This window comes from Petromyzon marinus, chromosome 31, assembly GCF_048934315.1.
Source record: "Petromyzon marinus isolate PM22_M1 ecotype Great Lakes invasive population chromosome 31, UKy_Petmar_22M1.pri1.0, whole genome shotgun sequence".
Classification (NCBI taxonomy): Eukaryota; Metazoa; Chordata; class Hyperoartia; order Petromyzontiformes; family Petromyzontidae; genus Petromyzon; species Petromyzon marinus.
In genome coordinates this window covers 7,760,953-7,788,675 of record NC_133697.1, presented here as the reverse complement: position 1 = coordinate 7,788,675, position 27,723 = coordinate 7,760,953, and the positions used below count along the sequence as shown (strand labels likewise).

The 27,723-nt window shown below is 42.5% G+C and overlaps 1 protein-coding gene across 40 annotated transcripts in view; it reads left to right on the top strand.

The window, feature by feature from the left end:
• Positions 1-27,723, top strand: part of LOC116947744 (neurexin-1-like) — a 401,559-nt gene that overhangs the window by 157,080 nt on the left and 216,756 nt on the right. For all 40 annotated transcript variants that reach the window (XM_032963829.2, XM_076070792.1, XM_032963826.2 and 37 more), the window contains 5 exons: positions 10,604-10,723; positions 11,103-11,484; positions 13,309-13,499; positions 21,410-21,583; positions 27,283-27,402. In XM_032963829.2, coding sequence (XP_032819720.1) covers positions 10,604-10,723; positions 11,103-11,484; positions 13,309-13,499; positions 21,410-21,583; positions 27,283-27,402 — 987 coding nt within the window. The remainder of the gene's footprint in view (positions 1-10,603; positions 10,724-11,102; positions 11,485-13,308; positions 13,500-21,409; positions 21,584-27,282; positions 27,403-27,723) is intronic.

Below are 27,723 nucleotides of genomic sequence, written 5' to 3'. Positions count from 1 at the left end.
CCAGAGAAAACACCTTTATTCCCACTTTGTGCTTAATTGACTCAAGAGTAAATCTCTGGCTATATAAATACATAAATATATCGGTTGTATCTCAGCTGTGCTGCAGGAGTCGAGGCATGTGACAAGGAAGACCACATTTCTGTGACTCCCAGTGGAGATCAGAGTAACATCGCACTGGGGAATGACCTTGTGCAAGATGATGACAACACACCTGCCTACAGTCTCTCTGCGATAGGCCCTTGTCATAACGTCTGCGACATTGTGTAGTTTTCGCGCCTTGCGGAAAGTGAGTCGCGGCATACTCGTCAAGCCAGTGCCGTCATCGGTCATGATCTATCTGCTGCTGGGCGAAGGCCTTCTCTAGGCGTCGCATTTTCACGATGACGCAATGTATCGAAAACCTGTACACTCCGCTGATCTAAGCACTCCATCCCCACGCTGGAGGTACCTTTGAGCATGTTTCCCTCCTTTGGCTGCTGCTGCTCCCCCATCAGTCTCGACTACCAGTCATCATCCGTTCTCGTGAAGCCGACAACATGAATCAAAAACGTGGCTGTTGGCATAGAAAATTAAAGATAAGCTGAATCTTACGAAAATAAGCATGGAGAGGCACGTGATTGAGGAAGAAATGGATGAGAGAACATATGCAACTTCATCATATTTACTTTAAAAAGGAACCATTATATATGTAAGGTTTCTAAAAACGTCATTTCCAAGACAGGTGGTGATGGCGGCATTTGACTGATGATGATAAACATTTATCATATGGGCTACACCTGATTCATTCAAACACAAAACCTACACTATATGTTTTTTTTATTTCATTAATTGGTGAATTCAGCTAAGCCCATCAAATTCACTAAACTTCCGAAAGCCTTACCTAATCCAGGATTGGAGCCTGGTGATCTAAAACTGGATATTTATTAGCAGCGATAGCTTAGCACTCTCACATGTACACGATATATATTTCCCCTGAGCCAACCAGACATTTTAGGTATAACAATGAGCAATGAATATGTATGTTTGTCTGGAGAGTCCTCTTAGACCGTTACACTAATATCAATGAATTAGGAACCGTTTGAAAGCGTTTGCGTAGTTTATGTAGCGAATGAAGTCGAAATTGTGAACAAAAACCGATGATTTAGCGTATTATCCCAGTGCTTATTATCCACTCTGCTATTGCATTTACAATTGCCCAGCATGAACGGGTAGGTACACATATTGTGTACCTTTTCGACTGTTAAATTTGCCTCAACAACACTTATTTGTACCGTCATGCTAAATATATTATGTTAGCAGGTTATCGTAGCACAAACTACGAGTAAAATGGAGATACTAGTAAACAAAACATGTGTAAAGTTACATTCATTACATTGCTGTGGGGTGCATAAACTCAATGGAAATTATTGATTACTGTTGAGCCCCAACGGGATACCGACTATCCGGTAAGCATGCAAACGCTGAGCCAACGTTGGCATGAGGTTCAAAAACCGTTGTACGGGCGTTGGATCAGCGTTCCATGTTGACTGGATAACAGTGCGTACGAATTAAATTTCGATTTGAAGCTTTCGTGACTGCAAGGATCCATCTTCTTTGGTTCTTTCGGTAAAGTCACGTAGAATGAGAATAAAATAATAAAATAACACAATAAAATTCTCACGACGTTTCGGCCACAACGTGAAGACGGCTGCTTGCGTTGTGGCCGAAACGTCGTGATAATTTTATTGTGTTATTTTATTATTTTATTCTCATTCTACGTGACTTTACCGAAAGAACCAAAGAAGAAGTGCGTACGAAGTCACGTGTTTTTGGCAAGAAAAAGTATACAAGCAGCTCGTATTCCCCAAATATGTAAGTGCAGCGGACAGATACTTAAATCGTAAATACATTTGCCGCAAACATTAGCGAAACCCCAACGGACGTTAAATATTAGAGCAAAGTACAATTTCAGAGACACTGAATTAAGACAACTTGTGAGGATGTGATTAGCCTTCATTTTAATCAGCCTTTAATTAACAGCGGCTTTATATTTAACATGATTGCTACGTTTCCAGTAATATTAATATATATATATTTTTTATGAAAATGCCAACAGTCTGTCGAATATTCTTGGTTCTTTCGGTAAAGTCAAGTATTTTTATTATTTGATTGTTTCCCTTCTACGTGACTTTCCCGAAAGAACCAAGAATATGAATCCCTGCAGTCACGAAAGCTTTAAATCAAAAGTCTGTCGAATGTAAACTCTCTACTAGGCCGTTGCACTTTGGACTAGATATCACGCTGTTTGCAGCTTTACCATTACTTCACTTCACTTCAAAAACAACAACGGAGGGCCAACAACTTCAACATTCTGGATATTGTGTGAAAACACAGGTTCCCCCCACCACCACGCAGCATTTTACAGACTGCTGAGGAAAGTGCTGGTAGAGAGGGCACCTTCGAAGGCGCGGGTGGCAAACGAAATGAGTGGAGTGGCCAGCACCACGCTCAGCCACCTTTATCTCCCCAGTGCTGATGTGTTCACACGGCACCCCGGTACTGTGCTCAACCAAGGCTCAGTCGAACTAGAGGGACATAAAGTTTGAGTCTTTTGGAAATCGTCAGGTTCGTAGCGCAGGTGGATAACAACCGTCCCGCAAATAAAGGCAAATACAACATCCCCCCTCCCCCCGTGGAGCTAACGACAGGCTGCTAAGGTGAACACTGCACCACGATCTCGGCGAGCCGACTTAGATTCCTTGCTCACTGTTAACATCAGTGGCGAATATCTGAACCGGTACTCTCTGGCTTATTTCCTTCGTTGGACTCGGCCAGCCTTCAGTCGGTAACCTCGTGGGGTATTTAAACAACGTCAGCGCTGGGGAGGGAGACAAATGTGGTCGGGCGTGTGTGTTTTTTTCTTCCGGCCACACCAACCCAAGGTTAATGCTCAGTGTGAGCCTTTACAAAGGCGCTCCATGTGCACGTACATCTTACGAAGGCCAGCGCGGTACACAGCGCGGGTTGGCTGTCCAGCACCACGCCAGGCTGCCATCTCCCCAGTGCTGGTGTTTACTACACAACGCACCGGGCGCAGTAACTCATCTGAGACTGAGTTGACTCGGGTGAGACGATCAGGAGCGGTTCAGATATTCGCTGCCGCTGGCGATGGCCGTGAGCGGCAATTAAACTGGGGTCGCCGGATTTGCAGCGCAGCGCGCTCACCGTAATACGACCGCTCCCCACGCGAAGACAAAGATCCCCCGCATAGCCTCGACAGACCGTTGGGGCAAGCGTTGTTAGCGAGCACCTATGAAGGCCGGCACGGGACACGAGCGGGTGGGTGACCGGCACCACTCCTACGGCCGCCTTTGTCTCCCTCGTGGCGATGTTTACACACCGCGCCGGGAACTCATTCGAGGCTGAGTCGACCCAGGACCGGTTCAGATAATCCTCACTCGTGTTGGGAGGTGGAACTGGGGTCCCCGGGTTCCTTTCTGCGGCGCGTATACCCCCCCCCCCCCACACACGGACAAGACAAAAAACAGACAGCGCACAACCGTCAAAAGGCTCAAGGATGCAATGATTCAAATGAGCAATTACACCCGCGGGAGCGTGGGAGGGAGGCATACAGCAGGGTGTTTATCTCGCTCACGTGTGCGCAAAACAACGTTGGTTTTGCGCACAACGTGTTTTGGCCTCGCGACGCGTTCCTGCTGCCCTATGCCATCGCGGATGACGATGATGATGATGATCATGACGATGATGGTTACTGCCTCTTGTTGTCCTCCCTTGAAGCCCACGCTGAAATGCAAACATTTGCCGTGGCCACCACTTTTGTTGCTCAGATCTGCTGGATTTCTTTCGCCACCGTACGTAGCCAACCGTGCTAAATTGGAGGTGCGCGCGGGGAAGGGCAACACATTAAACACAGAAAGCAGTTCTCAAGAAATTCCTTTTCAATCTAGATGACGGCTGAAAAGTGCGTGGCTCCAGTGGCTTCCTAATATCGCAAGGAAGAGCGTTCCAGACGGCCGCAGAAGTGCATCATGAAATCGCGCGATGCGGTTGACCGCCGTTATTGTTCGACGGCTGAGCTGGGAGAGCCGCGATGTCACCCCAGTGGAACAACATCGTGGCAACTCCGCTAGGACAACAGTCGTTCACAGCCGTCCATGGCTTGATGGGGGGGGGGGGGGGCAGTCACGCCGGTCAATGAACCTATGCGGTGATGGGCTGTGTAACCAACAACAACAATACAAAACAAAGACAAATATCCCCGTATAGCCTGTAGCAGACTGTAGGGGGCAAGTGCTGTTAGCGAGCACCTATGAAGGCCGGCACGGCACACGAGGGGGTGGGTGGCCAACACCACGCCTGGCCGCCTTTGTCTCCCCAGTGGCGCTGTTTACACACCGCACCGAGTACTCATTTGTGGCTGAGTCGACCTAGGGGAAGCCCAGGACCGGTTCAGATAATCGTCACTGGTGTACGCAGCGCCCTCCACCCCCACCACCAAAACCTCCTTCCCCCATCTGCCCCCCGCTCCTCCCCATCAATCCCCGTGCGCCTTGTGGACCCCAGTTCTTTCTAAAGAAAAAACTGAAATTACCCCTCGCACCGTCGTTTATGGAACGTTGGCAAACGTTGGGGAACGAGAGACGTTTGGGGTTGGTGGGCAGCGATCGGATGGAGAGGGGGGTTTGTGATGACGCCGGATTTTTTTTTATTTTCCACGGATCAGGGCCGATGTCTGCGAAATCGTTTCTCGTCGCTGCATTTTGCACGGAGAAAATAATAATCGTAATGATAATAATCATATTGCTTTGTGTATGCCACTCTATTTGTATCTGGCTCTCACCTAAATATGTACCGTGTGTCTACGTATATGTACTGTAGTGTGGTACACGTTTTCTTTACATGAGCGTGCACTACAATGTGATAACAATCATGATCATTAGTGTAACGTACGTTTTGTTGCATATGTTTAACAGTTTTGTTGCATATGGTCATAAATACCAAACTGGTTATAAAAATGCGCAACCGTCTACTCTGAACGGAACTAGATTGAATATAATTGGACGTTAATTTTAAATGTCTTCGTGCGGCGTGATAATGCAAGTTAAAAGACACACTTTCGGCTTTTAAATTAATGACCTTTTTTGTGAGGAGCAAGCGCACAATTTGGCATCCCTTATTGTGATGTATGTGGAAAATCATTGAAGGTGACCCTAGAAAATGTCACACGTGTCAAGGCCGTTCTGCATGGTTTGCCTTGCTGCACCATCATGGTGTGGAAATGGCTCTGTTCACCAAGCCTTTACTGCCATCTTATGGCAATTTCTGTTGGCTCTCTTGTCGATAACACTGCTCTGTAGGGGGCAGTATTATCAACACTTCTGGATTTAAAGCTTTCGTGACTGCAAGGATCCATACTCTTTGGTTCTATTCGGTAAAGTCACGTAGGTAAAAAATAAAACAGCAAAAAAATCACGACGTTTCGGCCACAACACAAGCGGCCTTCATCACCACAACACAAGCGGTCTTCATCAGAAGGCCGCTTGTGTTGTGGCCGAAACGTCGTGATTTTTTGTTGTTTTATTTTTTACCTACGTGAATTTACCGAATAGAACCAAAGAGTATTATCGACACTGTAGGGGGCAGTGGTTCCCAACCTGTGATCCTATTGCCCCACTGCTGGTGGTCCTCAAGGGTACGTGAGAAGTGCCCCATGGAACTTGTTGTAGATATATTTTTTTACGAAAGACCATATTTGTCGGTGCATCAAGGTGATCTGCGAAAAATGTTTGAGCGTTAGTAGTGGCCAATAGGACCAGAAAATGTGGGAACCGCCGCAGTAGTGGTGCAAAATTCAGTCCCGCTGGTGGTTGCAAATATTTAGGAATCGCAGCTTCTGCATATATGGCTTATACGAGTGGCTTACGGTACGTGATAGCACAATGTTATTGCGCGGTTTACTTTTGTCGGTGATGAAAGGATCTAAGTGCAGCATGACTGCTCACGCACATTGATCTGCTTTTGCGGTATCCTCTTAATTTGCGAGCTTCATTTTGATAACACAAACTGCAGTCGCTCTAAGGGGATGAACACAATGCACAAATTAGTGCAATCAAGCGTCGGGCATTGCAGCCTTTCCTCACACACGAGCGAGAGCTCCAGCATAATGCACCGTCGACAAAAGACAATTAATCATAGAATTTACTAATTTCGTTCAGTGTTTAATATTTGTTTACGGTATGTCTCAAATTGATTGTCGTACCCCCCCCTCTCCCCCCGAGGTGTTGAATACCCCCCGAGGTGGTGAATACCCCCCTCGAAACAAAATCGATCATGCTACAGGTTCGAGAGGAGGCACAAATTACCAGTTGACAATACCGGGGAGACGTGCACAGTTATACATCTACAAATCAATGTTTTACCTTTCATTTTTTTAGTTTGTTTTTTGTTTATTCCCCCCTCTAAAGCAGGTCGTTTTAATTGGGAACCCCAACCAGCTGGAGTGAATCTTATTTAGAGAGCTAATTTCGATGAGTATTTTTTGCCTAAAATAATGTTCAGCCCTTCATCAATCCACCGCTGGATGAAGGCCTCCCACGCTGCGTGGTCACCGAATTTTCTTGACCATACTTCACCGCACTGGTTAGTGGAGTTGGTGAATGGTGGGGGTAAGGAGCTGCAGGACTGGTTCATATATCACTCGCCACTGATGTTTGCCATGGCGAGGAATTGAACTCTTGTTGGCAGGTTCCTAGCACAACACGCTAACCACTGCACGTACACTTTAAATTAATGTACAGTCCTTTTGTCAATATACTGCTGCATGAAGGCCTCCCCACGCAATGATGGTGATGAGGATTGTTTGATATGAGTCGCCACTAATTTTAGCCGTGGCCAGGAATAGCGCCGTGTGGTAACCACTGCGCCACCATTCCACCTTTTAACATTTTACAACATTGCAGCCGTTTGTCAATCTACTGCTGGATAATGGCGTGCAAATGTTGAGTCGGGATTCTGTAAAACAATTCAAATGTTTCTGTAGATGTGCACACATAAGTGGCATATGAAAGATGCAGTTCGTGTGCAGTTTTTGAGACAATAATTGAAGACATCATCGTCATCATCTGTCATGGCCAATCCACCGCTGGATGAAGGCCTCTCCAATTCGATGCCATTTCTCGTGGCCCTGTGATGCAGCAATCCATCTAGCTCCTACGCGCACCATCTGATTTCACCGCTCCCTCCGCATGGTGGGTGAACCCTCTTGAACATGTTGCTGCCATCAGCTGCCACTCCAGCATTGGCCTCGACCAATTTAGATATGCTGATGACAATATGCCATGCTCAAGTGACCTTCAATAATAAATGTTTTTTTTTTTACATATGCAGCCTTAAGAAAATATTGGTGAATGTGATTACAGTTTGCAGTTAGCTGTGGCTTTGCTTAACACAGTCTTAGATGCACTCTTAACACACTATTACGACATACAAAATGTCTTTGTCGTGTAACAGGCTCAGTATAACCACATATGATGTCCAGAGGAATCACTGTATACACACGTTTAGTTTATAATGCAGGTAACAGACCATCATCGCTGTTCATGGTCACAACCTTGGCTGTAGGCTGTGCTGCAGTGGAAACTTTGAGACAAAACAGAAATGGCAATTCCCCAATGTAATGTGGATTTATAGGCCAGTGACCACGTTAATCCAATTTACTGATCTTCCACTCATGGTGTTGGTTCTTGAACGCAGGGGACGGTCATGGGTGAGCTCAAGTCCGCAATCGGCGACTCAGTTTCGACATGGGCTTAAAGTCACCAAGCTGCGGAGACTTTTCTCAAAACCCTAATTTTACGGTGCACAGTTGTGGAGAATAAGACAAGCGATTGCAAAATGCCCCTCGTATCAAATGCCTCACTGGTGATACTCTCTCATGCTCCTCCCATTACAGTCTCAGGATGAAAATGTAAAGTGGCAGCACATGTGAATGAAAGCATTTCGGAGTCGAAGTACAATGGGGTTACTTCACCGATGCCACTGTTAATGCCGTCGAATAAATGTGTCGAGTGCAATGCCGATGCATTTGAAGCAAACCATATTTGAGCACGCCGTTAATTATGTGCATTTTTGTTCAGATTGAAGGCCTCAGTAGCTTTATATATTCCGTGTGTGCCCATTCTCGGGTGAATATTTAAGGATTGAGAAAGACGGAAAAAAATAGTCGGGTTTTTTTGTTGTTTTCCCTTGGCACACTGCCAGTTTTCTCTCTGAAGGCAAGAGAGAATAACGCATTTTGCTTCAAACAAAATCGTTTAAACGGATTATTGCCACTAGAGGGCACCGTGGGCCCACACATTGCAGAGCTGTAATGTTCAAACACCGTGCTCCTCTTGTCACCGCCCCCCCCCCCGTGCTCCAGTACGAAATGAGCCTAACTGTAGGTAGCCAGCTCTTGCGCTTAAAAACACACACAACAATAACATGATTGAGGTCCTGATTTAAAGCTTTCGTGACTGCAGGGATTCATATTCTTGGTTCTTTCGGTAAAGTCACGTAGAAGGGAAGCAATAAAATAATAATATAATTATATTTGTGTTATTTAAAATATAATTATATAACAATACAATTATAAAAATATAATTCTATTTTTATTATTTTATTGTTATCTAAAATATCATTATATTTTTATTATTTTATTGTTTCCCTTCTACGTGACTTTACCGAAAGATCTTCTTGGTTCTTTCGGTAAAGTCACGTAGAATGAGAATAAAACAATAAAACAAAATAAGACAATAAAAGATTTAAATCGAAATTTGCCGAAAGAACCAAGAATATGATTGAGGTCATTGCAACAGCCAAGAGCGTGATGGACTCAATTCCCCGGCCACATTTTAGTGCCAGAACCACCACAGGCCACGGCATGCACATGTGCGAACGGGAGCTAGGGTAAGGGAGTTAGTTCACCTCCGTAAATGTCTTATCAACCTCGCCGTATAATGCAGCTTACCTTTAGGCTAGATTAAATTTGCTAAATATATCTATAATAATTGGCAACATTTTCCCTCCCAGTCGTCTGTTCACTGATGCACTTTGGCTGTGGTGAGCGTTGCTCTGCCTCTCTCTATGATGAGCTGTCAAACAGGTTTGAGAATGTGTTGTAAATACGTATGTATGTACACGCTCACACCTTTTAGAGTACAGTGCTGTAATTTTGAATCGTAGCCACTTTACATCACGGTGTCGCGTACTGCTATATGATTACTAAAATATATATAATGGGTTTCAAAATAATCCTAGTCTCAGTGCAACTATTTTTAGTGTCTAATTTCAAATAATCTCTCATGGCCTTATTTCAAGACCGTGCGAGATGGTGAAGGCTTGGGGAGGCCTTCATCCAGCAGTGTTTTTTTATCATAGCTGATTGTGATTATTTCAATAACCTTTTGTCTATTGCCTATTATCTCTACCACGTAAAGATGTAACAATCTGCAATTTATGCGTTGTTATATACACTAAAATGTATCTCAATATTGCTATAACTACCTTTCATGTTTTCCCTGTTTACCTTGCATCTCTTTAACGATGGCTTTAGATTAATTGAGCTGCTCTAGCTAATTCCAATAATGATGCTCATTTCAGAGAATTGTGGCAGTTCTATGAGTTTTTAAATATATTTAAAATGCACAAGTTTATACAGGTTTTCTACTTCTAACTAAAGTTATTTTAAAATATCAAGAGCCCTTTGGGAATTGCATTCCAACATCGGTAATTCTGAAGTTTTCCACATCGTGCTAAGGTTGTGGAATTCTGTTTGAGGCATGACACTACAAATACTATTTGTAGCAGCTGGTGTCAGTGTTTTATTATCTTTTTGCGATAGCCGAAGAGGACTTCTGTTAGACTTCGAAGTGCATGGTGAGCACAAACAATTATATCTTCTTGTGTTTCCTGGAGATATCGGCTTCTTGACTCACGGTTACATCAAAGAGGTTCACCCAGGCAGGCTCTGAGGATTTCGAAGTATGTTTTTAAGACTTACACAAACGAAGTTAATGCAAAGCGGTCAAATAAAATGCCCATGGCACCTAACAATCCCGTTTCAGAATGCGTGAGTAGGTGGAATTCTCCAACCTTGCCTCTTCTTTAAAATATTTGTTTCCATTTCCTATTTTACTTCAAAACTACTAAACGGAGTTATTTACTATAATGCTTCCCTCCAATTCATATGTGCACATTTCTTAAACAGAACACGTACAAGAGAATTCACGTAAAACTGTAAGCAGAAGATGGACGTTTCAATGATGTGGAAATGTCACGTTTGCGCTTAAATGCCTTCAGCATCATTACACCGAGCGAATCGGTTGAGCTGGTACTGGTGAAAGTGATCATACGAATGTCATTGCGGAACGTAATGACACATCCAGCAGAAAGTAAGCGCAGATTGACGATGTTACAAAAATAGAGGTTTAAAATTCCATTTTAAAAAAATGATTACAAAGAAGGGTTTTTTTTTAATAGCTCTAATTTGCCTTTACGTTGCAATTATCCTTTAGGGGGCTCAGCTCTTTCAAAAGCACTAATGATCTATTTTATTTTTTTACAGGCAAAGGCCCAGAGATATTGTATGCCGGAAAACACCTCAATGATAATGTGTGGCATACAGTTCAAGTAATCCGGCGTGGCAAAACTCTCAAGCTTACTGTGGATGGGACCTCAGCCGATGGTAAAGTGTGACGTTTTAAATTAAGTTTTTGTTGCCAGTCTAAGAACGCATTGTAATGTAACTTTACATCGCAGGGTTATGAAATAATTTAGAACAATATTGAAACAGTTAATAATTTGTAAACATTTACTTATTCAGTCCATACCATTATACACTATTATTCTATAACAGTATATTTAAGAGTATAGAATAACATTTCATGATATCAAATTATTTAAAGCAATGTTCAAGGTATCTAGTATACAACAACAATACAAGTATTGTACAAGACAGTAATGTAACATAATTTTAAATCGAATAATAATAATACAGGGTTTTGTTGTCTTTGTAAAATTGATACCACTCTATAATTGATTATTTGTTTACCTTTGCTTCATAGGCCTCATGGACGGCGACCACACCCGCCTTGAGTTTCACAACATCGAGACGGGCATCATGACAGAGCGCCGATACACCTCCGTGATGCCCTCCAACTTCATGGGCCACCTGCAGAACGTCGTCTTCAATGGCATGGCCTACATCGACCTGTGCCGCAACGGCGACATCCGCTACTGCGAGCTGAACGCGCGGTTCGGCATGCGCACCATCATCGCTGACCCCATCATCTTCAAGACACGCGGCAGCTACCTGACGCTGGCCACCCTGCAGGCCTACACCTCCATGTACCTCTTCTTCCAGTTCAAGAGCACGTCCAGCGACGGGCTCATCCTCTACAACAGCGGCGACGCCAATGACTACATCGCTGTTGAGCTGGTCAAGGGGTAGGCTGAGGGCAGTGGCGGTGCGCCGTGGTGGCTAGGGTTGCCACAATATTATTATTGATGTGTTTGTTTTACCTGGGAGAGCGTCACTCAGTCTAAATGCATGTTTGTTGAACTTCTTTCGCACCGTACGTAGCCAACCCATGCTAATCGAAGGTGCGGGGGAAGGATAACAAAATAAACACAAAGAGCAGTTCTGGAGACTTTTTTTCAGTCTTGATTTTTCAGTACGGTCCTGCCAAGTTTTTGCACAATGAGGCAATGTTGCTGCGTGCAATCCGAATTGAGAAATTTGAGGGTAGTTTTTCAGAATTGAGATGTTTGGCCAATACCAGTTATATTGTATGTAGTTTTTTTTTTAGCTATGGGTAGAAACTGGGAAAACCCTGGAGGACTCCTATGCAGAACAGGGGGAGATCATGCCACCACCAGATAGAAAGGTGCTAGAGGCACAAGTATTACCACTGCGCAACCCTGTCTCCCAAACACATACTACGATACAGCGTACAATGAGGCCCATAATAACAGCATCGTTTTTTTGGCAAAAAAAATCATCATTGTGATTACGTCCCCTCATGATATTTTTATTCAACCTTTTATATCCTTTTTTAAACTCTTCATGAAATTATAAACTTAATAGCCTAATTCAAGTTGTATATCATCAGCAATTATTATTCGTTAAATTAATGCTTAACATCCTGCCTCAGCAGCTCTCTCGCTATTTTTTCACCTGATGACGATTGCTTGTGTTGCGATCGAAACGTCGTGATATTTTTATTTTATTTTTTCCTATCTACGTGGCTTTACCGAAAGACCCAAAGAATATGAATTCCTGCAGTCACGAAAGCTTTAAGTCAAAATTTGGGGGGTTATTGATAGCTTGGCGATTATACGATGTCATCGTTTTCATAGTTGATTTAATTATTGGATAATTTCCTGTATAACTGACAACATGTGCATTGGAGGCATTATACTTTGCAAAGTTGCAATGATTATAAGACTTGTAGGAGGCTTATGTTTAAGAGTGAACTAGTGCAGTCGAAAACCTTTGTATCATACTTTATTCATGCAGGAAGTGTGGCCAAAGTGCACAGATATTGTAAAATTGTGAACTATAATTGCAAACATATAGGAAACCGATATCGTGTTTAATCGTCGTGCGGCGAAATTTGATATCGTATCGCGACCTCCAGAAATTGCATCCCGGCAACACCGGAGCGCGGCTGCCGTATAAGTGGTTCGGTGATTGTCAGTTTGGCCAATGCTCGACTAATGCCCCCGTGACTGTGGTGATGAGGTCCTTGGAGCTTTGCGTGTGCGTGAAGCGAGCCGGGGCTCTTTGTCCCCGTAAGGATTGTTTTTTCGTGTGGCGAGGGTGAGCGGACTTGATCCAGTTTCTGATAAAATAGAATGTAACGCGCGTCGCCAAACACCGCAGCAAGAAAAAAAAATAAAGCGAATGAAAAACTGTTTTTTTTTGCACGAATACATTTTGAACAGCATAGTTATGAAGATACAAATTGGATGAATGTGTTGGTTCGAAATCTTGTTTTTTATTCGAACTATTTGTAAATACCTGTTTGTAGAGAGGTTCATGTATACTTCATACAATTTCATGTAATATAGCTTTAGTATCCGTTACATGAATGTACTGTGGAAGAATACTCCAAATGCCCACCAGAGGTGCCCTGTAGTAGTCTCTCTATCATAGGGTCGTCTGCTATCAGTGGCATGAACAAGCGAATTTCTGGGCTGCACCTTTACTTCACCGAAAATTACATGAATGTGTTTTTTTATTTGTTGTTTTCTTGCTTTGTCGGACAGGCACATCCATTACATATTTGACCTGGGAAACGGGCAGGACCTCATCCGTGACAACTCCAAGCGGGTTCTCAACGACAACCGGTGGCACAACGTGATCATCTCCAGAGACAACAACAATATTCACACCCTCAAGGTCGACACCCAGACTGTGTCGCAAAACGTCAACGGCGCCAGAAACCTTGACCTCAAAGGTGGCCTTTGCATTTGCATATGTTACTTACAAAAGTGCTCGACTGCTGTGGTTTTCCCTTAATGAATCAAGTCCCACTGTGCAGTTCCTCAGATAAAGAATGAAAGCTTGTTAATTCCTAATTAAAGGCAGGATATTTTAAGTGAAGATGGGAGAAGGGGGAGGGGTGTGGGTAATATTGGTGGTTGATTAGTAACAAGTGCTGGGCTGGCTCAAACTCAGACGGATAATTTTGCTATCAGAGCACCAAGCCAGCACATTTGCGATCAAGAGTTTTAATCCCAGAGGGAGACAAGAAATATAATATTTTTAATTTTTCTAAAACTATTCTCATCTGCAAAACTTGTTTTTTTAAAGATCTCAACTGGGGTTATTAATGACCTCACTAATAATGGGTTAAGCTCAGAAACATTCAGCCACGAGTGCCAGTCACAGCAGGTAAAGATTCTCACCAGGTCAGCAGACGGTGCACAACTTGGGGAGCTTGAGTGTAAAGGTAGACTTAATTAAATCAGATGCTACAAAGACTCCTGGAGGGCCTTTTTGTAGAAGTTACCCCGGGTGTAGGAGGTGTAGTATCCTTTACTATCAGTGGAAAAATTCTACATTTGTGAATTTAATTGCCTCCATCCTAGCAAATGTCATGGTAACTATAAAAATATATCAATATACAAAACTGGTGGCAAAACTGGATCAGACAGTGCATTGAGTTGGCACAAAGCAGCATGACATTTTAATATATTTTTTTACTCCATACAAAAACATAGATTTGGTACAATTAATTAACCATAATATTCCATATTCTTGGTTCTTTCGGTAAAGTCACGTAGAAGGGAAACAATAAAATAATAAAAATATAAAACAATACAATACAATTCTCACGACGTTTCGACTGCAACACAAGCAATCATCATCAGGTGTGAAAACCACAGCAATACAATTTGAAAAAAGTGGCTTTTTTACGTTAGCACCACGGAGAGCGATTTGGCAGTTATTCAGATGGACGAGTCCTTCTATGATGATTGCTTGTGTTGCAGTCGAAACGTCGTGAGAATTTTATTGTTTTATATTTTTATTATTTTATTGTTTCCCTTCTACGTGACTTTACCGAAAGAACCAAGAATATGAATCCCTGCAGTCACGAAAGCTTTAAATCAAAACATAATATTCCAGTTAATCATATTTAGTGATCAAAATGAGGTCTTCCATTTTGGTAAAAAAAATGTGTATTATTATTTTGGCAGCTTATTATCATGTTGATGGCAGGTGGCGTGTGACTCAGGGTTCAGAACAGCGATAGCCAGCGCCACTGAGATCCTGGGAAGTAGTCAAAACTAGAAGGCAAAGTTGACTAGTTTACTGAGTTGAAATGACTGCATGAAAAAAAGCCCTATATTTAATTTTGTTTTGCACTTTATTTGGCTAGATGTCAACTATGAGAATTAAAAACATTGGCTGCAATGTCTGCCAATGATCGCTGCTCTTAGATGCAGAGAGGGTGGGGAATTGCTGTCCTCGATATTATGGACCAGAGGTCACTTGAAAGTATCTCAGAGGTAGCTCTGTGATATCCACTTTGGTGGGCCATTCTCAAGCACGTAGAGTTACACTGCTTGGCGATAGATACGAATGGATACTTCGTCTCATAACAACATCGATAGCACATTAGGGATAAAATTAAGATTTTTAAAAAATAATTTCTCACAAATCGCAGCACTATAACAAGGCAATTTGTTTCTCATTCTGTTTGACCTCGTCTGTGCCCCTTGTCATAAATGACATGCGGCAGAACTGCAGATGTCATAAAGCAGTGTTATCGCTTGACAACAACATGAACACGTGCAACTAAACCAGAGGGAATTAATTCAGCGTTAAATGTACGCCAAATGGCTTCCTCACGATCATGTTTCAGTCCACAAGATGGAGTTCGTTCATGAAAATTGCGTGTGAATGTCATTTACATCATCTCCACTAGATGTCTCTACTCGGCAGCAATTGCGTAAATGTTCCATTCCCCATGGAAAAAAAAACTGCAAGAATTACATGTAATAAACTGCCGAATATTTTATGATTATTCCCATTGGTGCATATATATGTCATAATCGTCACCCATGGTCAATCCACTGTTGTATGAAGGCTCCCCTAAGCCACCTCCTCTGATCCAGCAATGTCACCCTCCATTCCGCACCTGCTCGCGAGCCAATTCCATCGCTCCGTCTCCTGGGTGGACGTTTTCTTTCACGCACTCCATTCTTTTCCTGCCACCCCCATCACTTTTCCAGACCATCGGCCATCGTTCCTCACAAGTGACACAAGTTGCACTTCACGATAACTAAAGAGGTTGTATTGCACTTCACTATAACCAATAGTAATGGATGCGTATATAGTGATATGTAGAAGCAAGTGTTATTTTATACTCTTTGGTTCGTTTGGTAAAGTCACGTAGGTAGAAAAAATAATAGATCACGATGTTTCGACCGCAACATCAAGCAACCGTCTTTTTCTACCGACGTGACTTTACCGAAAGAGCCAAAGAGTATGGATTCCTGCAGTCACGAAAGCTTCAAATCAAGTATTATTTTCTTGTGACGGAAAATAAATGTGTCAATTGAGGCAGGGTTGGCCTTATTTTATGTTAAATCCTGAAGAGAAGCTGATGTTTAATATATAAATATTTCTCTCCCTGGTAGTGAAACGTTTTAAACATGTATTTGATTTAGCTTATTTCCAAAATACGTGACTTCGTGTGCTATTCCTCGTACTTTATCTATTTGTTTGTGTATGTTGTGTGCAAATATTGTATACAGTACATGTACAATATGTGCATCTATTTATAGTTTGGTCCCGTATGTACAAGTATACAAAAAAATATCACGAAATATTGGCAACCATGTCATGTGGCAGAGTACGGTAATGTCGCTTCCTGTAATCATTATCATCAGCCTTTATCCACTGCTGGATGATATCCAACAAACTGCTGCCAATATCTCACGCTTTTGCGATGCAACAATCTATTTGGCACCTGCACCGTGAGCAGATTTCAATTGATGGCTCCGTCACCACAATAGACATCCTCCTTTGACTGCCGCTCCATCGTTAGTCTCAACCACTGGCCATCATCCCATCTAGCAATGTGTCCTGCTGAGACCTATTTAATTTTCTGGTCAAACTCCGGTCATCCTCGCAGCGGCTTTTGGCTACTGCATCGCGCGTTTTCCCCGCACCTCAAATGATCACTATTGGCTACGTGCAGTGAAAAAGAAGTTCAGCATACATACAGTGAGGTTAAAAAGTATTTGATCCCCTGCTGATTTTGTACGTTTGCCCACTGACAAAGAAATGATCAGTCTATAATTTTAATGGTAGGTGTATTTGAACAGTGAGAGACAGAATAACAACAACAAAAATCCAGAAAAACGCATGTCAAAAATGTTATGAATTGATTTGCATTTTAATGAGGGAAATAAGTATTTGACCCCTCTGCAAAACATGACTTAGTACTTGGTGGCAAAACCCTTGTTGGCAATCACAGAGGTCAGACGTTTCTTGTAGTTGGCCACCAGGTTTGCACACATCTCAGGAGGGATTTTGTCCCACTCCTCTTTGCAGATCTTCTCCAAGTCATTAAGGTTTCGAGGATGACGTTTGGCAACTCGAACCTTCAGCTCCCTCCACAGATTTTCTATGGGATTAAGGTGTGGAGACTGGCTAGGCCACTCCAGGACCTTAATGTGCTTCTTCTTGAGCCACTCCTTTGTTGCCTTGGCCGTGTGTTTTGGGTCATTGTCATCCTGGAATACCCATCCACGACCCATTTTCAATGCCCTGGCTGAGGGAAGGAGGTTCTCACCCAATATTTGACGGTACATGGCCCCGTCCATCGTCCCTTTGATGCGGTGAAGTTGTCTTGTCCCCTTAGCAGACAAAAACACCCCCAAAGCATAATGTTTCCACCTACATGTTTGACGGTGGGGATTGTGTTCTTGGGGTCATAGGCAACATTCCTCCTCCTCCAAACACGGCGAGTTGAGTTGATGCCAAAGAGCTCCATTTTTGTCTCATCTGACCACAACACTTTCACTCAGTTGTCCTCTGAATCATTCAGATGTTCATTGGCAAACTTCAGACGGGCATGTATATGTGCTTTCTTAAGCAGGGGGACCTTGCGGCCGCTGCAGGATTTCAGTCCTTCACGGCGTAGTGTGTTACCAATTGTTTTCTTGGTGACTATAGTCCCAGCTGCCTTGAGATCACTGACAATATTCTCCCGTGTAATTCTGGGCTGATTCCTCACCGTTCTCATGATCATTGCAACTCTGCGAGGTGAGTTCTTGCATGGAGCCCCAGGCCGAGGGAGATTGACAGTTCTTTTGTGTTTCTTCCATTTGCGAATAATCGCACCAACTGTTGTCACCTTCTCACCAAGCTGCTTGGCAATGGTCTTGTAGCCCATTCCAGCCTTGTGTAGGTCTACAATCTTGTCCCTGACATCCTTGGTAAAGCTCTTTGGTCTTGGCCATGGTGGAGCATTTGGAATCTGATTGATTGATTGCTTCTGTGGACAGGTGTCTTTTATACAGGTAACAAGCTGAGATTAGGAGCACTCCCTTTAAGAGTGTGCTCCTAATCTCAGCTCATTACCTGTATAAAAGACACCTGGGAGCCAGAAGTCTATCTGATTGAGAGGGTGTCAAATACTTATTTCCTTCATTAAAATGCAAATCAATTTATAACATTTTTGACATGCGTTTTTCTGGATTTTGTTGTTGTTATTCTGTCTCTCACTGTTCAAATAAACCTGCTATTGAAATTATAGACTGATAATTTCGTTGTCAGTGGGCAAACGTACAAAATCAGCAGGGGATCAAATACTTTTTTCCCTCACTGTACGTACAATGTGATGTCTCGAACCTGCGTATGTCCCCTACCTCACGTGTGCCACTTTCCGCATCTCACCGTGAGTGTTTGTGTGTATATATATCTCATCGGTGCTGTGTATACACATACGAATCATCTTTATTTTTTTTTTTTTACATTTCACAAACCGTTTGCCACAATTTTCACATAGCCACCGTAATTACATGCATTTCAGCAGAACCCGTACATGTCACACCATGTAAACAGCGCTATTCAGCGTAATGTGCTACCAAGAATTGGCCACTCATTGTGCGCTGGGGTAATTGGATTCGGCTGGCCCAGGAGGCCTGGGTGCATTGCTGATTGTATCGGCCCACCACTGGTGCTCTCTGTCCAGAACACCTCATGTGGCACCTTACCAGCGGCTTTGTGCGCGTCATTCTTGTTGGCGCCCTCTCTTTGACTGCTCGGGGAATATTCATTTTATCCTTCCATCTCTAATTACAAACTGCAGCTTTTAATGCTAAGACATGTTTAAGAATACAAATTATATTTTTTTTCCCACTCCCGCGTACTTTATTTATACATGTCTCATGTTTATTATCTCGGTGCAAGGGCAAGCACAGTGTAAATAGTTCAATTTCAAAAACTCTTAATTTTAAGCCATTTTGTCAAAGCGTATCACTTGTTTAGCTTGAGTTGGTTCCTTAACAAACGATTGCAATGGGAAATCCCCCATTATAAAATATACATTTTACAGGTTGACGACTGTATTCCCCCCTTCCCCCTAAGAGATTTTCATTCAAATGCAAGGTACCACAGGTTTCAAGGAGTTCACATTACGGCCACTTTTCACTCTTTATTGTGTGGCATTTCAATCTTAATAATGAAGTGCCTGTTCCCGTGATTGACTCTCTAAATTAAAAATCTGTCAGACTAAAAACAGGCGAGAGAGAGAAATTTGACAGTCTTTCATTTTGACAGGTGGTAAAGCTGCCCCGTGGTGACAAATACGTGGTACAGCGTGTTACCGTTAACCCTTAAAACTACCGCGCCTGCTATACAGGAGGTCATGGTAAAAAATTGATAAAATAAAATAAATCAAAACTAAATTAAATCACGACGTTTTGGGCGCAACACAAGCGTCCTTTATTTTTTTACCTACGTGACTTTACCGAAAAACCCAAAGAGTATGAATCCTTGCAGTCACGAAAGCTTCAAATCTAGAAGGAGGTCATGGGTTTGATCGCGACCCTGACACCTGTATACAGTATTTGGAGTTTGCATGTCCTATCTCCCCGTGGTCGCGTGGATTTTTCTACCGGCTTTTCCATCCGCACTTAGAAAAATGCGTTTAGAGTGTTTGGCTGCGGTAAATTTCCACGTGATAAGCCATTTCGTTGGGCTATCATTTGTGGCCAGGTCGCTTCTGAAAAAGAGATATTTTGTTCAGTGGGCCTTACTTGGTAAAATTAAAAAAATAGTTTAGTTTTATAGTTTAGTTTAGACTTACACAATTGTTTACACATTGTTGGTTGTCATTCATCAATTGCAAGCTTGCTCATAATGTTTACGATGCCCTTGGCCTATCTCTTTTCACTGCGATTGAAACTTAAAGTTGTACGTATTTACACAGACGGGCGTTTACGTACTTATTTAAACGATATATTGCTTGTCTCAGGGGTTAATAAATTGTGGGGGGTGGGGGGGTGGCTGAAATAGCCAGAAACAAAGCACCAGATAAATAGGATATGTCTGTTTTAATTTGCTTGTCACAAATGAGCAATGCAATATTCAAACTTGGGGCAAATATTTTCAATTTGAGTCACATTTAATGTCCTGTGGGGGGAGGGGTTGAAAAATGTACGCATTCATGAAATGGATGATTTGTGTCATTTAATTGTCTTTTCAGTTTCACACTAGTGTTGGGTTAGTCTCATGCATTGCGTGCGTGTGTGTGTGTGGTTTTTTTTTTGCAAAAATTTCGAGCTTTTCCAACATCTCGTTTCCATATTTTTTTGTTATACATTATGGTTATCGGCACTGCTATTATTTTAAAGTGAGATTGTTCGTACTGGGGTTTCATTCTATTTAGAAGCTAATCACTGGCTTGAACAGTGTAAATACAGACAAAACCAAAGCTGAAATGCAATAACATATCCCACGCATTACACATACAGATAATAATCAGTAGGTTTTCGTAATGCCTATAATTATAACGTGAATAAACAATACCAAGGGCTGAGCTATATACATGGGCACGCCTCCGATTAGCACAGTTTTGCTACCTAAGGTGCGAAAGAATTTCGACATACATACGGACACCATAGTTGGTTCACGTGTGGTGGGGTAAAGTGTGGATACTCTCTCATCTCCCACTGTGGATGAGTAGGCCAAATACCCTCTAGATGCGGCTCTCTAGAGCTCTCCTTAGGGGAGGCCCTTCCACCAGCGCCGGAGTGAGCATGCAATTTCAAGGCTACACTTTTATCCTATTTATAATACAGCACACTATTGCTGTTAATGTTCAATGTACGCGAAGAAGCCATTGCAATTGTGATTTCGTGGAGGCATTCATACAACACTATTTATTTATTTACATGCATATCTGGGCCTTTATATTGTTTGAAATTTGACAGTTAAATGTAAATGCACAGTTGCCTAAATGTCTGCATGCAGTGACGTGGGCAATAAATTGCAGGGCTGCACATTCACCTTTTTATACAAAGGGCTGACCTGTACTCAAGTATTCTGCAGTGAGTTGCAAGAGAAAACCCGCATTACACAGCAGCTAATGGCTTTAAACGCCTCCCCCGATGCGTATTCTGGTCGTACCGCGCGTTGCTCAGCACGACGTCCGACGTTTCGCTCTACGTGCCGGGAGCTCTTTCAGGGAACTGAATTCCATCAGCGCGGAGCAAAACGTCGGACATCGCGCCAGACGGACACGTGCCACGCAAACCCGAAAACACGGCACGGGCGGAGAGAGCCGTTCCCCTGTGGCATATCCGCGAAAAGCCTTTCAATGCAACCCTCGTCCGTTTCTCTTGACAGGGGACTTGTTCATCGGCGGCTTGGAGAAGAGCATGTACGCTAAGCTGCCCAAGTTGGTGGCGTCGCGGGAGGGCTACCAAGGCTGCCTAGCGTCGCTCGATCTCAACGGACGCCTGCCGGACCTGCTGAAGGAGGCTAGCTACAAGGTCAACGAGATCGAACGCGGCTGTGAAGGTGCGACACCCCCCCCCACCCCCCCCCCCCCAGCTTTGTTTAGCAATACAAACCAAACAAACACGCAACACGTTTTTTTTTTACATTGAATTTTGCCAGGTAAGGCCCCACTGAGCTATACAAGCTCTTTTTCAGGCACGACCTGGCTATTACAAATGATAGCTCAACGAAGTGGCTTGTCATCATGTGGAAATTTGTAGCGGCCCAATACTCTGAGCGCACGTTTCTAAATGCGGAGGAAAAACCCGGAGGACCCGGAGAAAAATCCACGCGACCTGCGGGGGAGAACATACAAACGCCAAATATACAGCAGGTGTCAGGGTCGGAATCGAACCCAGAACCTCCTGTATACCAGATGAGGTAGTTAGCATCTCGCCACCGTGGTGGCCGTGGGTAGCTTGTTCGCGGCCCATGCTGGGGGGAGGGATTGGGGGGGGGGGACATGCCAGAGAGTGGGGAGCTGGCCTGTGGTGAAGAGAAGAAGCTGGAAGGCCTATGTCCGTGTGTGTGTACCGATTGATATGTCGTACATGTTTGAGTGAGTTAGTCTGTCCGCTGTATTTTGCTGATTGCACAGGAAAGGGAGTGAAAAGTTGTGACCTCAGCTTGTTTTCCACTTGTGTTAATTTGGTGATCGATTTATGTATTTATCTGTCTAGTCAGCAGCAACCTGTGTATTTTGGCTGCCTTAGTCTGTGGGTACCTCTTGGTCGTTCACTTTTAGTTTTTAGATCTTTGTGCGACGCGCACGCAATCTCCCCCCACCCCACCCCCAACCAATATTAATAGGTGAGCCAATCAGTTTACTCAGAAAACCTTTAAATGCGTTTAATATAGCCATTTAACATTTTGTTCTTGCTCTGCATTGCAGTCTCTGATAATAATACTAAACTATCTCAATCTGCTTCCTCCTTCAGGCTAGCCAATTACGCCTCGTCATAGTCGGTCATGCTCACGTCTTCGGTGAATATTCATAGCCATTCTCACGGTCGATCATTTTCATTCACTCGCGGGCGATCGTTGACGAAAGTCGAATCAAATTTGAACCCACCTCATCGACGAATATTTTCGTCACTAAAATGTGACGCTGGATTCCACAAGCTCACCCACTGGTATGACAGTAACCACTTTTTTTTACCAGGTAAGGCCCACAGAAGCGACCTGGCCACAAGGAATAGCTCAACGAAGTGGCTTACCACGTGGTAAATGCATAGCAGTCGAATACAAACTCTAAATATACAGGCGTCAGGGTCTAGATCGAACCCGTGACCCAGCATACCAGAAGAGGGAGTTGACATCTCACCACTGTGGTGCCGACAGCGCACTGCAACAACCCAGATGCCACATTTAATCATTGGCTGGTTATCACCACCACACGAGTTAATGGGGGTGGATGCTACTTTTGTTGGCACTGTGACAATGCCCTTCACCCTCCACTACCATAACAGTAATAATGTACTAGGAAAAAAGTTTCACGCAGTTAGATGCTGTCATTGCGATGGTGCTTCCAAAAAGGCTTAACTGTGTATCTGTTGAAGAACATTAAAGAGTGGAATCGCTAATTACCTGCTCCCTCTCCCTTATGATCAGACACATTGTTCGCGATTCAAGGTCACAATTTTATTTAAGAATTAGTTTTTTTTTACTGCAGTGGCCAGTTGTCTCAGAGGGTCATTTGTACGTACGTATGTTGAACTTTTTTCGCACCGTACATCGCCAACCATGCTGATCGGAGGTGTGTTACCTCTGAGACCCACCGCTGAAGTTCAGGCAGCCACTGATGAATACTAATCGGGTTCTCAGTTGTAGCAAGCTGACGGTCTTAGCATTATATTCTTAGCTCTTTCGGTAAAGTCACGTTGAAGGGAAACAATAAAATAATAAAATGTATATAAAACAATAAAAATTCTCACGACGTTTCGACCATAACACAAACGGTCGTCATCAGGTGTATCGGTTTCCCTTCAACGTGACTTTACCGAAAGAGCTAAGAATATGAATTACTGCAGTCACGAAAGCTTTAAATCAGGTCTTAGCATTGTGGTGGATGATTGTGTGAAAAAAAAACACGTGATGTAAACACTTGGCTTTTCACTGAATTTGGTTACATTTTCCATCTCTGGAGACTGTAACATATCTGTTTGACTATTGTGCGACAAATACCACTCTCAATTCAAGGTTTGTGGAAAAGGGCATGCACTTTAATGGAAAGTAAAAAAGAAAAAGCCACTTCCATCGGCGTTTATGTACATTTCCTGGACTCTCGGAGTTGCAGTGATCTCTGAGATTTCCGAATGCATGCCGAGAGCACACTGGGAATTCAGTTGGGAAGAGCAAAAACAAAAACATGTGTATTCGATCAACATATATAAATAAATATATGCTGTAATTTTCTTTTTTTTACATTGTGGTGAATGTGGCTGGAGCCTCTAGTGGTTGGAGTGGGTCATATGAACCCATTACATACAACATATGCGTGTATTTTTTTCGGATTTTTCTTGCTGTGGTTTTCGCACCTGATGATGGTTGCTTGTGTTGCAGTCGAAACGTCGTGATAATTTTATTGTTTTATATTTTTCTTATTTTATTGTTTCCCTTCTACGTGGCTTTACCGAAAGAACCAAGAATATGTATCGCAACATATGCGTGTATTTATTATACTATACTATTATGTTATTTTATTACGTCTTATTTCTACGTGACTTTACCGAAAAAACCAAAGAGTATCTCCTGCAGTCACGAAAGCACCACATCTAGTTTTGATGTATCGCAAGCCTAAGAATCAGTATCAGTTGATTATTGTGTGCATCCATTATACCCTGAGCATTAATCCAAGGACACCCAATCGCTCATCGACCCCCAAAGGTATGCCAGAGAAAATACACGTATTCACCTTTTATTAGTCTCATTTTAAATGTTCCTTACCAGTAATTATTAACCTAAAGCATCCCAATTGTACCAGTGAGCATGCACGTTTTCACGTCTCAACAGCCATAACACAATTTATCTTTCCTTTTATATTTATAAAACAAACTAAAATTACTTTAACCTAAAAGCATCAATACTTATTTCACAATAATTGCCCTATGACAAATGTAACTATTTTATTATCAAGCATAAAGCCTAACTTTTTCTTACTGGACAGGAAAGTACTTTATCTTAAGCACTTTAAAATAGTTTTAGCTTTTGTGTTTGATTCATTTTTAATTGCAAATATGGCAGACTTTATTTGTTCTTTATCTATATGTCAAAACAATTATGATTAATTGCTGTTGCATTGCCGTGGCCCAATCTTATGAACATTTGCTTTCTTGTTTATTGACAATGTCAATTTAAAAGCCAATGCACAATGGGGAATTGAAATGCTGAATAAAATTACGTGACAATATAGAAATAAACTGCACAATAATGGTGTGCCAGGACAGGCCAAGTGAAGTGCAGAGATGAATTAAATGTTATAAAATGACTTGCTGGCCCACACTGCTTTCATGTTGATTGCTAGCATGAATGCACCGCAGGATAATTATTTTTTGTTTGTTTTGTTGCATGTGTTTTTTTTAAGTATTACATAATATTGTAATGTGCATTTAAAGTGAATGTTTTTTTGTTATTGTTCCAGGTTAGCAGTGAAAACTTGTTAATTTGTTTTACATTCATCCTTTTGTCACGCTAGACAAGTTAGAGAGAATTTTTTTTTAATGATAATGTCAAAATAAAGTAAAACATTACAAATTTTCTCATCGGCACTATTTGTATGCTGTGCATCCAGGACATACGTAATAAAAAGACAAATACACGTTTTACATTTGAGAACTAAAATTATCTCTTTCTCAGCAGGAAGTAATTGAAATAGTGCTGTTCAACAGGAATTTTTTAAAATGTGAAATGTTCAAACTGGGCCACGACTGGGTGTTTATTGGAGTCCTTCTGAGAACTTTGACCATAAGTTGATGTTTTGGGTACGATTTGCAAAAACACCCATATGCTTCTTCTTGGTTCTTTCGGTAAAGTCACGTAGAATGGAAATAAAATAATACAAATAAAACATAATCAAATAAAATTCAATGAAGCGCTGTCGTCCCGACAGTTCTGTTCCTTCACCTGAAGAAGGCTACTTGTGTTGTGGCCGAAACGTCGTGAGAATTTCATTTTATGTTTTATTTTTATCATTTCATTTCCATTCTACGTGACTTTACCGAAAGAACCAACAAGATGAATCCCTGCAGTCACGAAAGCTTTAAATCGAAACCCATATGCTTGTTGGCTCTATGATGTATGAGATTGTGGTTCAGAAACAAGGTCATTGGCAAATAAGGTGGAACAGAAATATGAAGGGTTTGTACAACCCCTCAGGTTTTTGTTTCAACTTGGAAGCGTGGAGAGATGCATGCTTGGAGTTGCATTTGAGAGACATAAGGAAGGAACACGTGAAATAAATAAGCCACACAGGTTAAATACACCATTTAAATTGGTCAGAAAAATTAAGTGGGCTTGTTTGAGCAAAACACGCTGCTGGATGAGACGATGCACTATGGTCAAAAATCAAGATATTGGCAGGGAAGGAGTAGAATGCGTCCGAGAGCACGTCCACTAAGGAGATGGAGTGATGAAACACGCTCGTGTGCAGGTGCTCAGTGGATCATGCAGCGGTGGATTGGTCGTGGCTGGCGATGGTGATGATGATAATAATGATAGATGACTAACTTAACATTGTCCTGGGCAATAAGGACATTTCATGATGGATTCAGCTATAAACTCTTAATCCCTTGTTATGTCGAGCTGCACATCAGTTGTTCTCTACCTTTGGCATCATTAACAGATTTGCAGCCGTGTGGCGTAAAATAATAACAACATGCTGCAACCACCTCCATTCACCGTGACTCTGCGCACTCAGAGCTCATCGCAGTCTGCTTGATTGTCATTCGAAAACAAATCCCCAAGAAGCAATTTGCGATGAAAATGCAAGGAAAGAAAAACAAGTTAACGATCAATAATTACATGAAACCAGATTTGGACACTTTGAAATCATTGTTCTTTTATGCCATTAAGCGCTTCCCTTTTTATAAAGAGCAGACCATGTGGCGGCTGAGCGATGACAATATCTGGCGATGTCAACATTCATTTTAATAAGCTGAAAGATTACAAGACCCCCCCCCCCCCTTCTCTGTAGCCTGCAGGCAGCCTGGAAAATCAAAGCGCTCGCTATTTTAAACCACGCGCAGCCAGCGAAACGCTAGTGCTTCGAAGTATAGAAGCAGCTCGCAAAGTTGGGTCTGAAAAACAATTGCTGTGCAGCCTGGTGTAACAAGACCTTTTAGACTTACGTGGCAAGAAGGACATGCATCTGCATATCATCCGTAAAATAACCATTTGCCAATATATCTCCAAACATACTTTAATACACCTTCTGTGGATAGTTTAGAAAAACACAATTAAGCCCGCTGTAAAATTTTCCTACATGGGTTGTTAAGCGTAAAGTAAATGTGCAGCCCTACAAATTATTGCTTGTGATAGCTGCCTGCCGATCGATTAACTGTGATGTACCCATGTATACCGGTGGGTGGGATAGGCCATGGGTGTTATGTAATATACAAGTGCAAGCATGTTTTTTTTTTTATGCAACGTAAGAACTCCGCAGGTCATCGCACTCGTTGAAGCGTTGTCTTTCCTCGCCGTGTTTCCCACGTGTGCCGTGACAGGCCCAAGCACAACATGCCAAGAGTATTCCTGCGGGAACCAGGGCATGTGTGTGCAGCACTGGGCCACCTTCACCTGCGATTGCACCATGACCTCCTTCAGCGGCGCTTACTGCAATGACCGTGAGTCATATGTCCCCTCTTAAATCTTCTTTTGTCCCGAGAATGTCCAGAGCTCATCACCCAATGTTCGATCCACGATCACAATGCCTTTTCTCATAACGACGGCCAAAATGTTCTGCCAAAATTTTGTGTGTGTGTTTTGTGTTAAAAAAGAAAAAGCCCGTGATCAATTACACCCACAATTTACTAGCTCAATCAATTTGACTTTGTAAAAAAATGAAAATAAAAGGATGTGCAAGCTATGGGTAAGTTAAGGATTGTCCGATTTGAAAGCAAATGTTGGCTGTGCATGCCACCCTATACATGGTTATCAATAGTTGT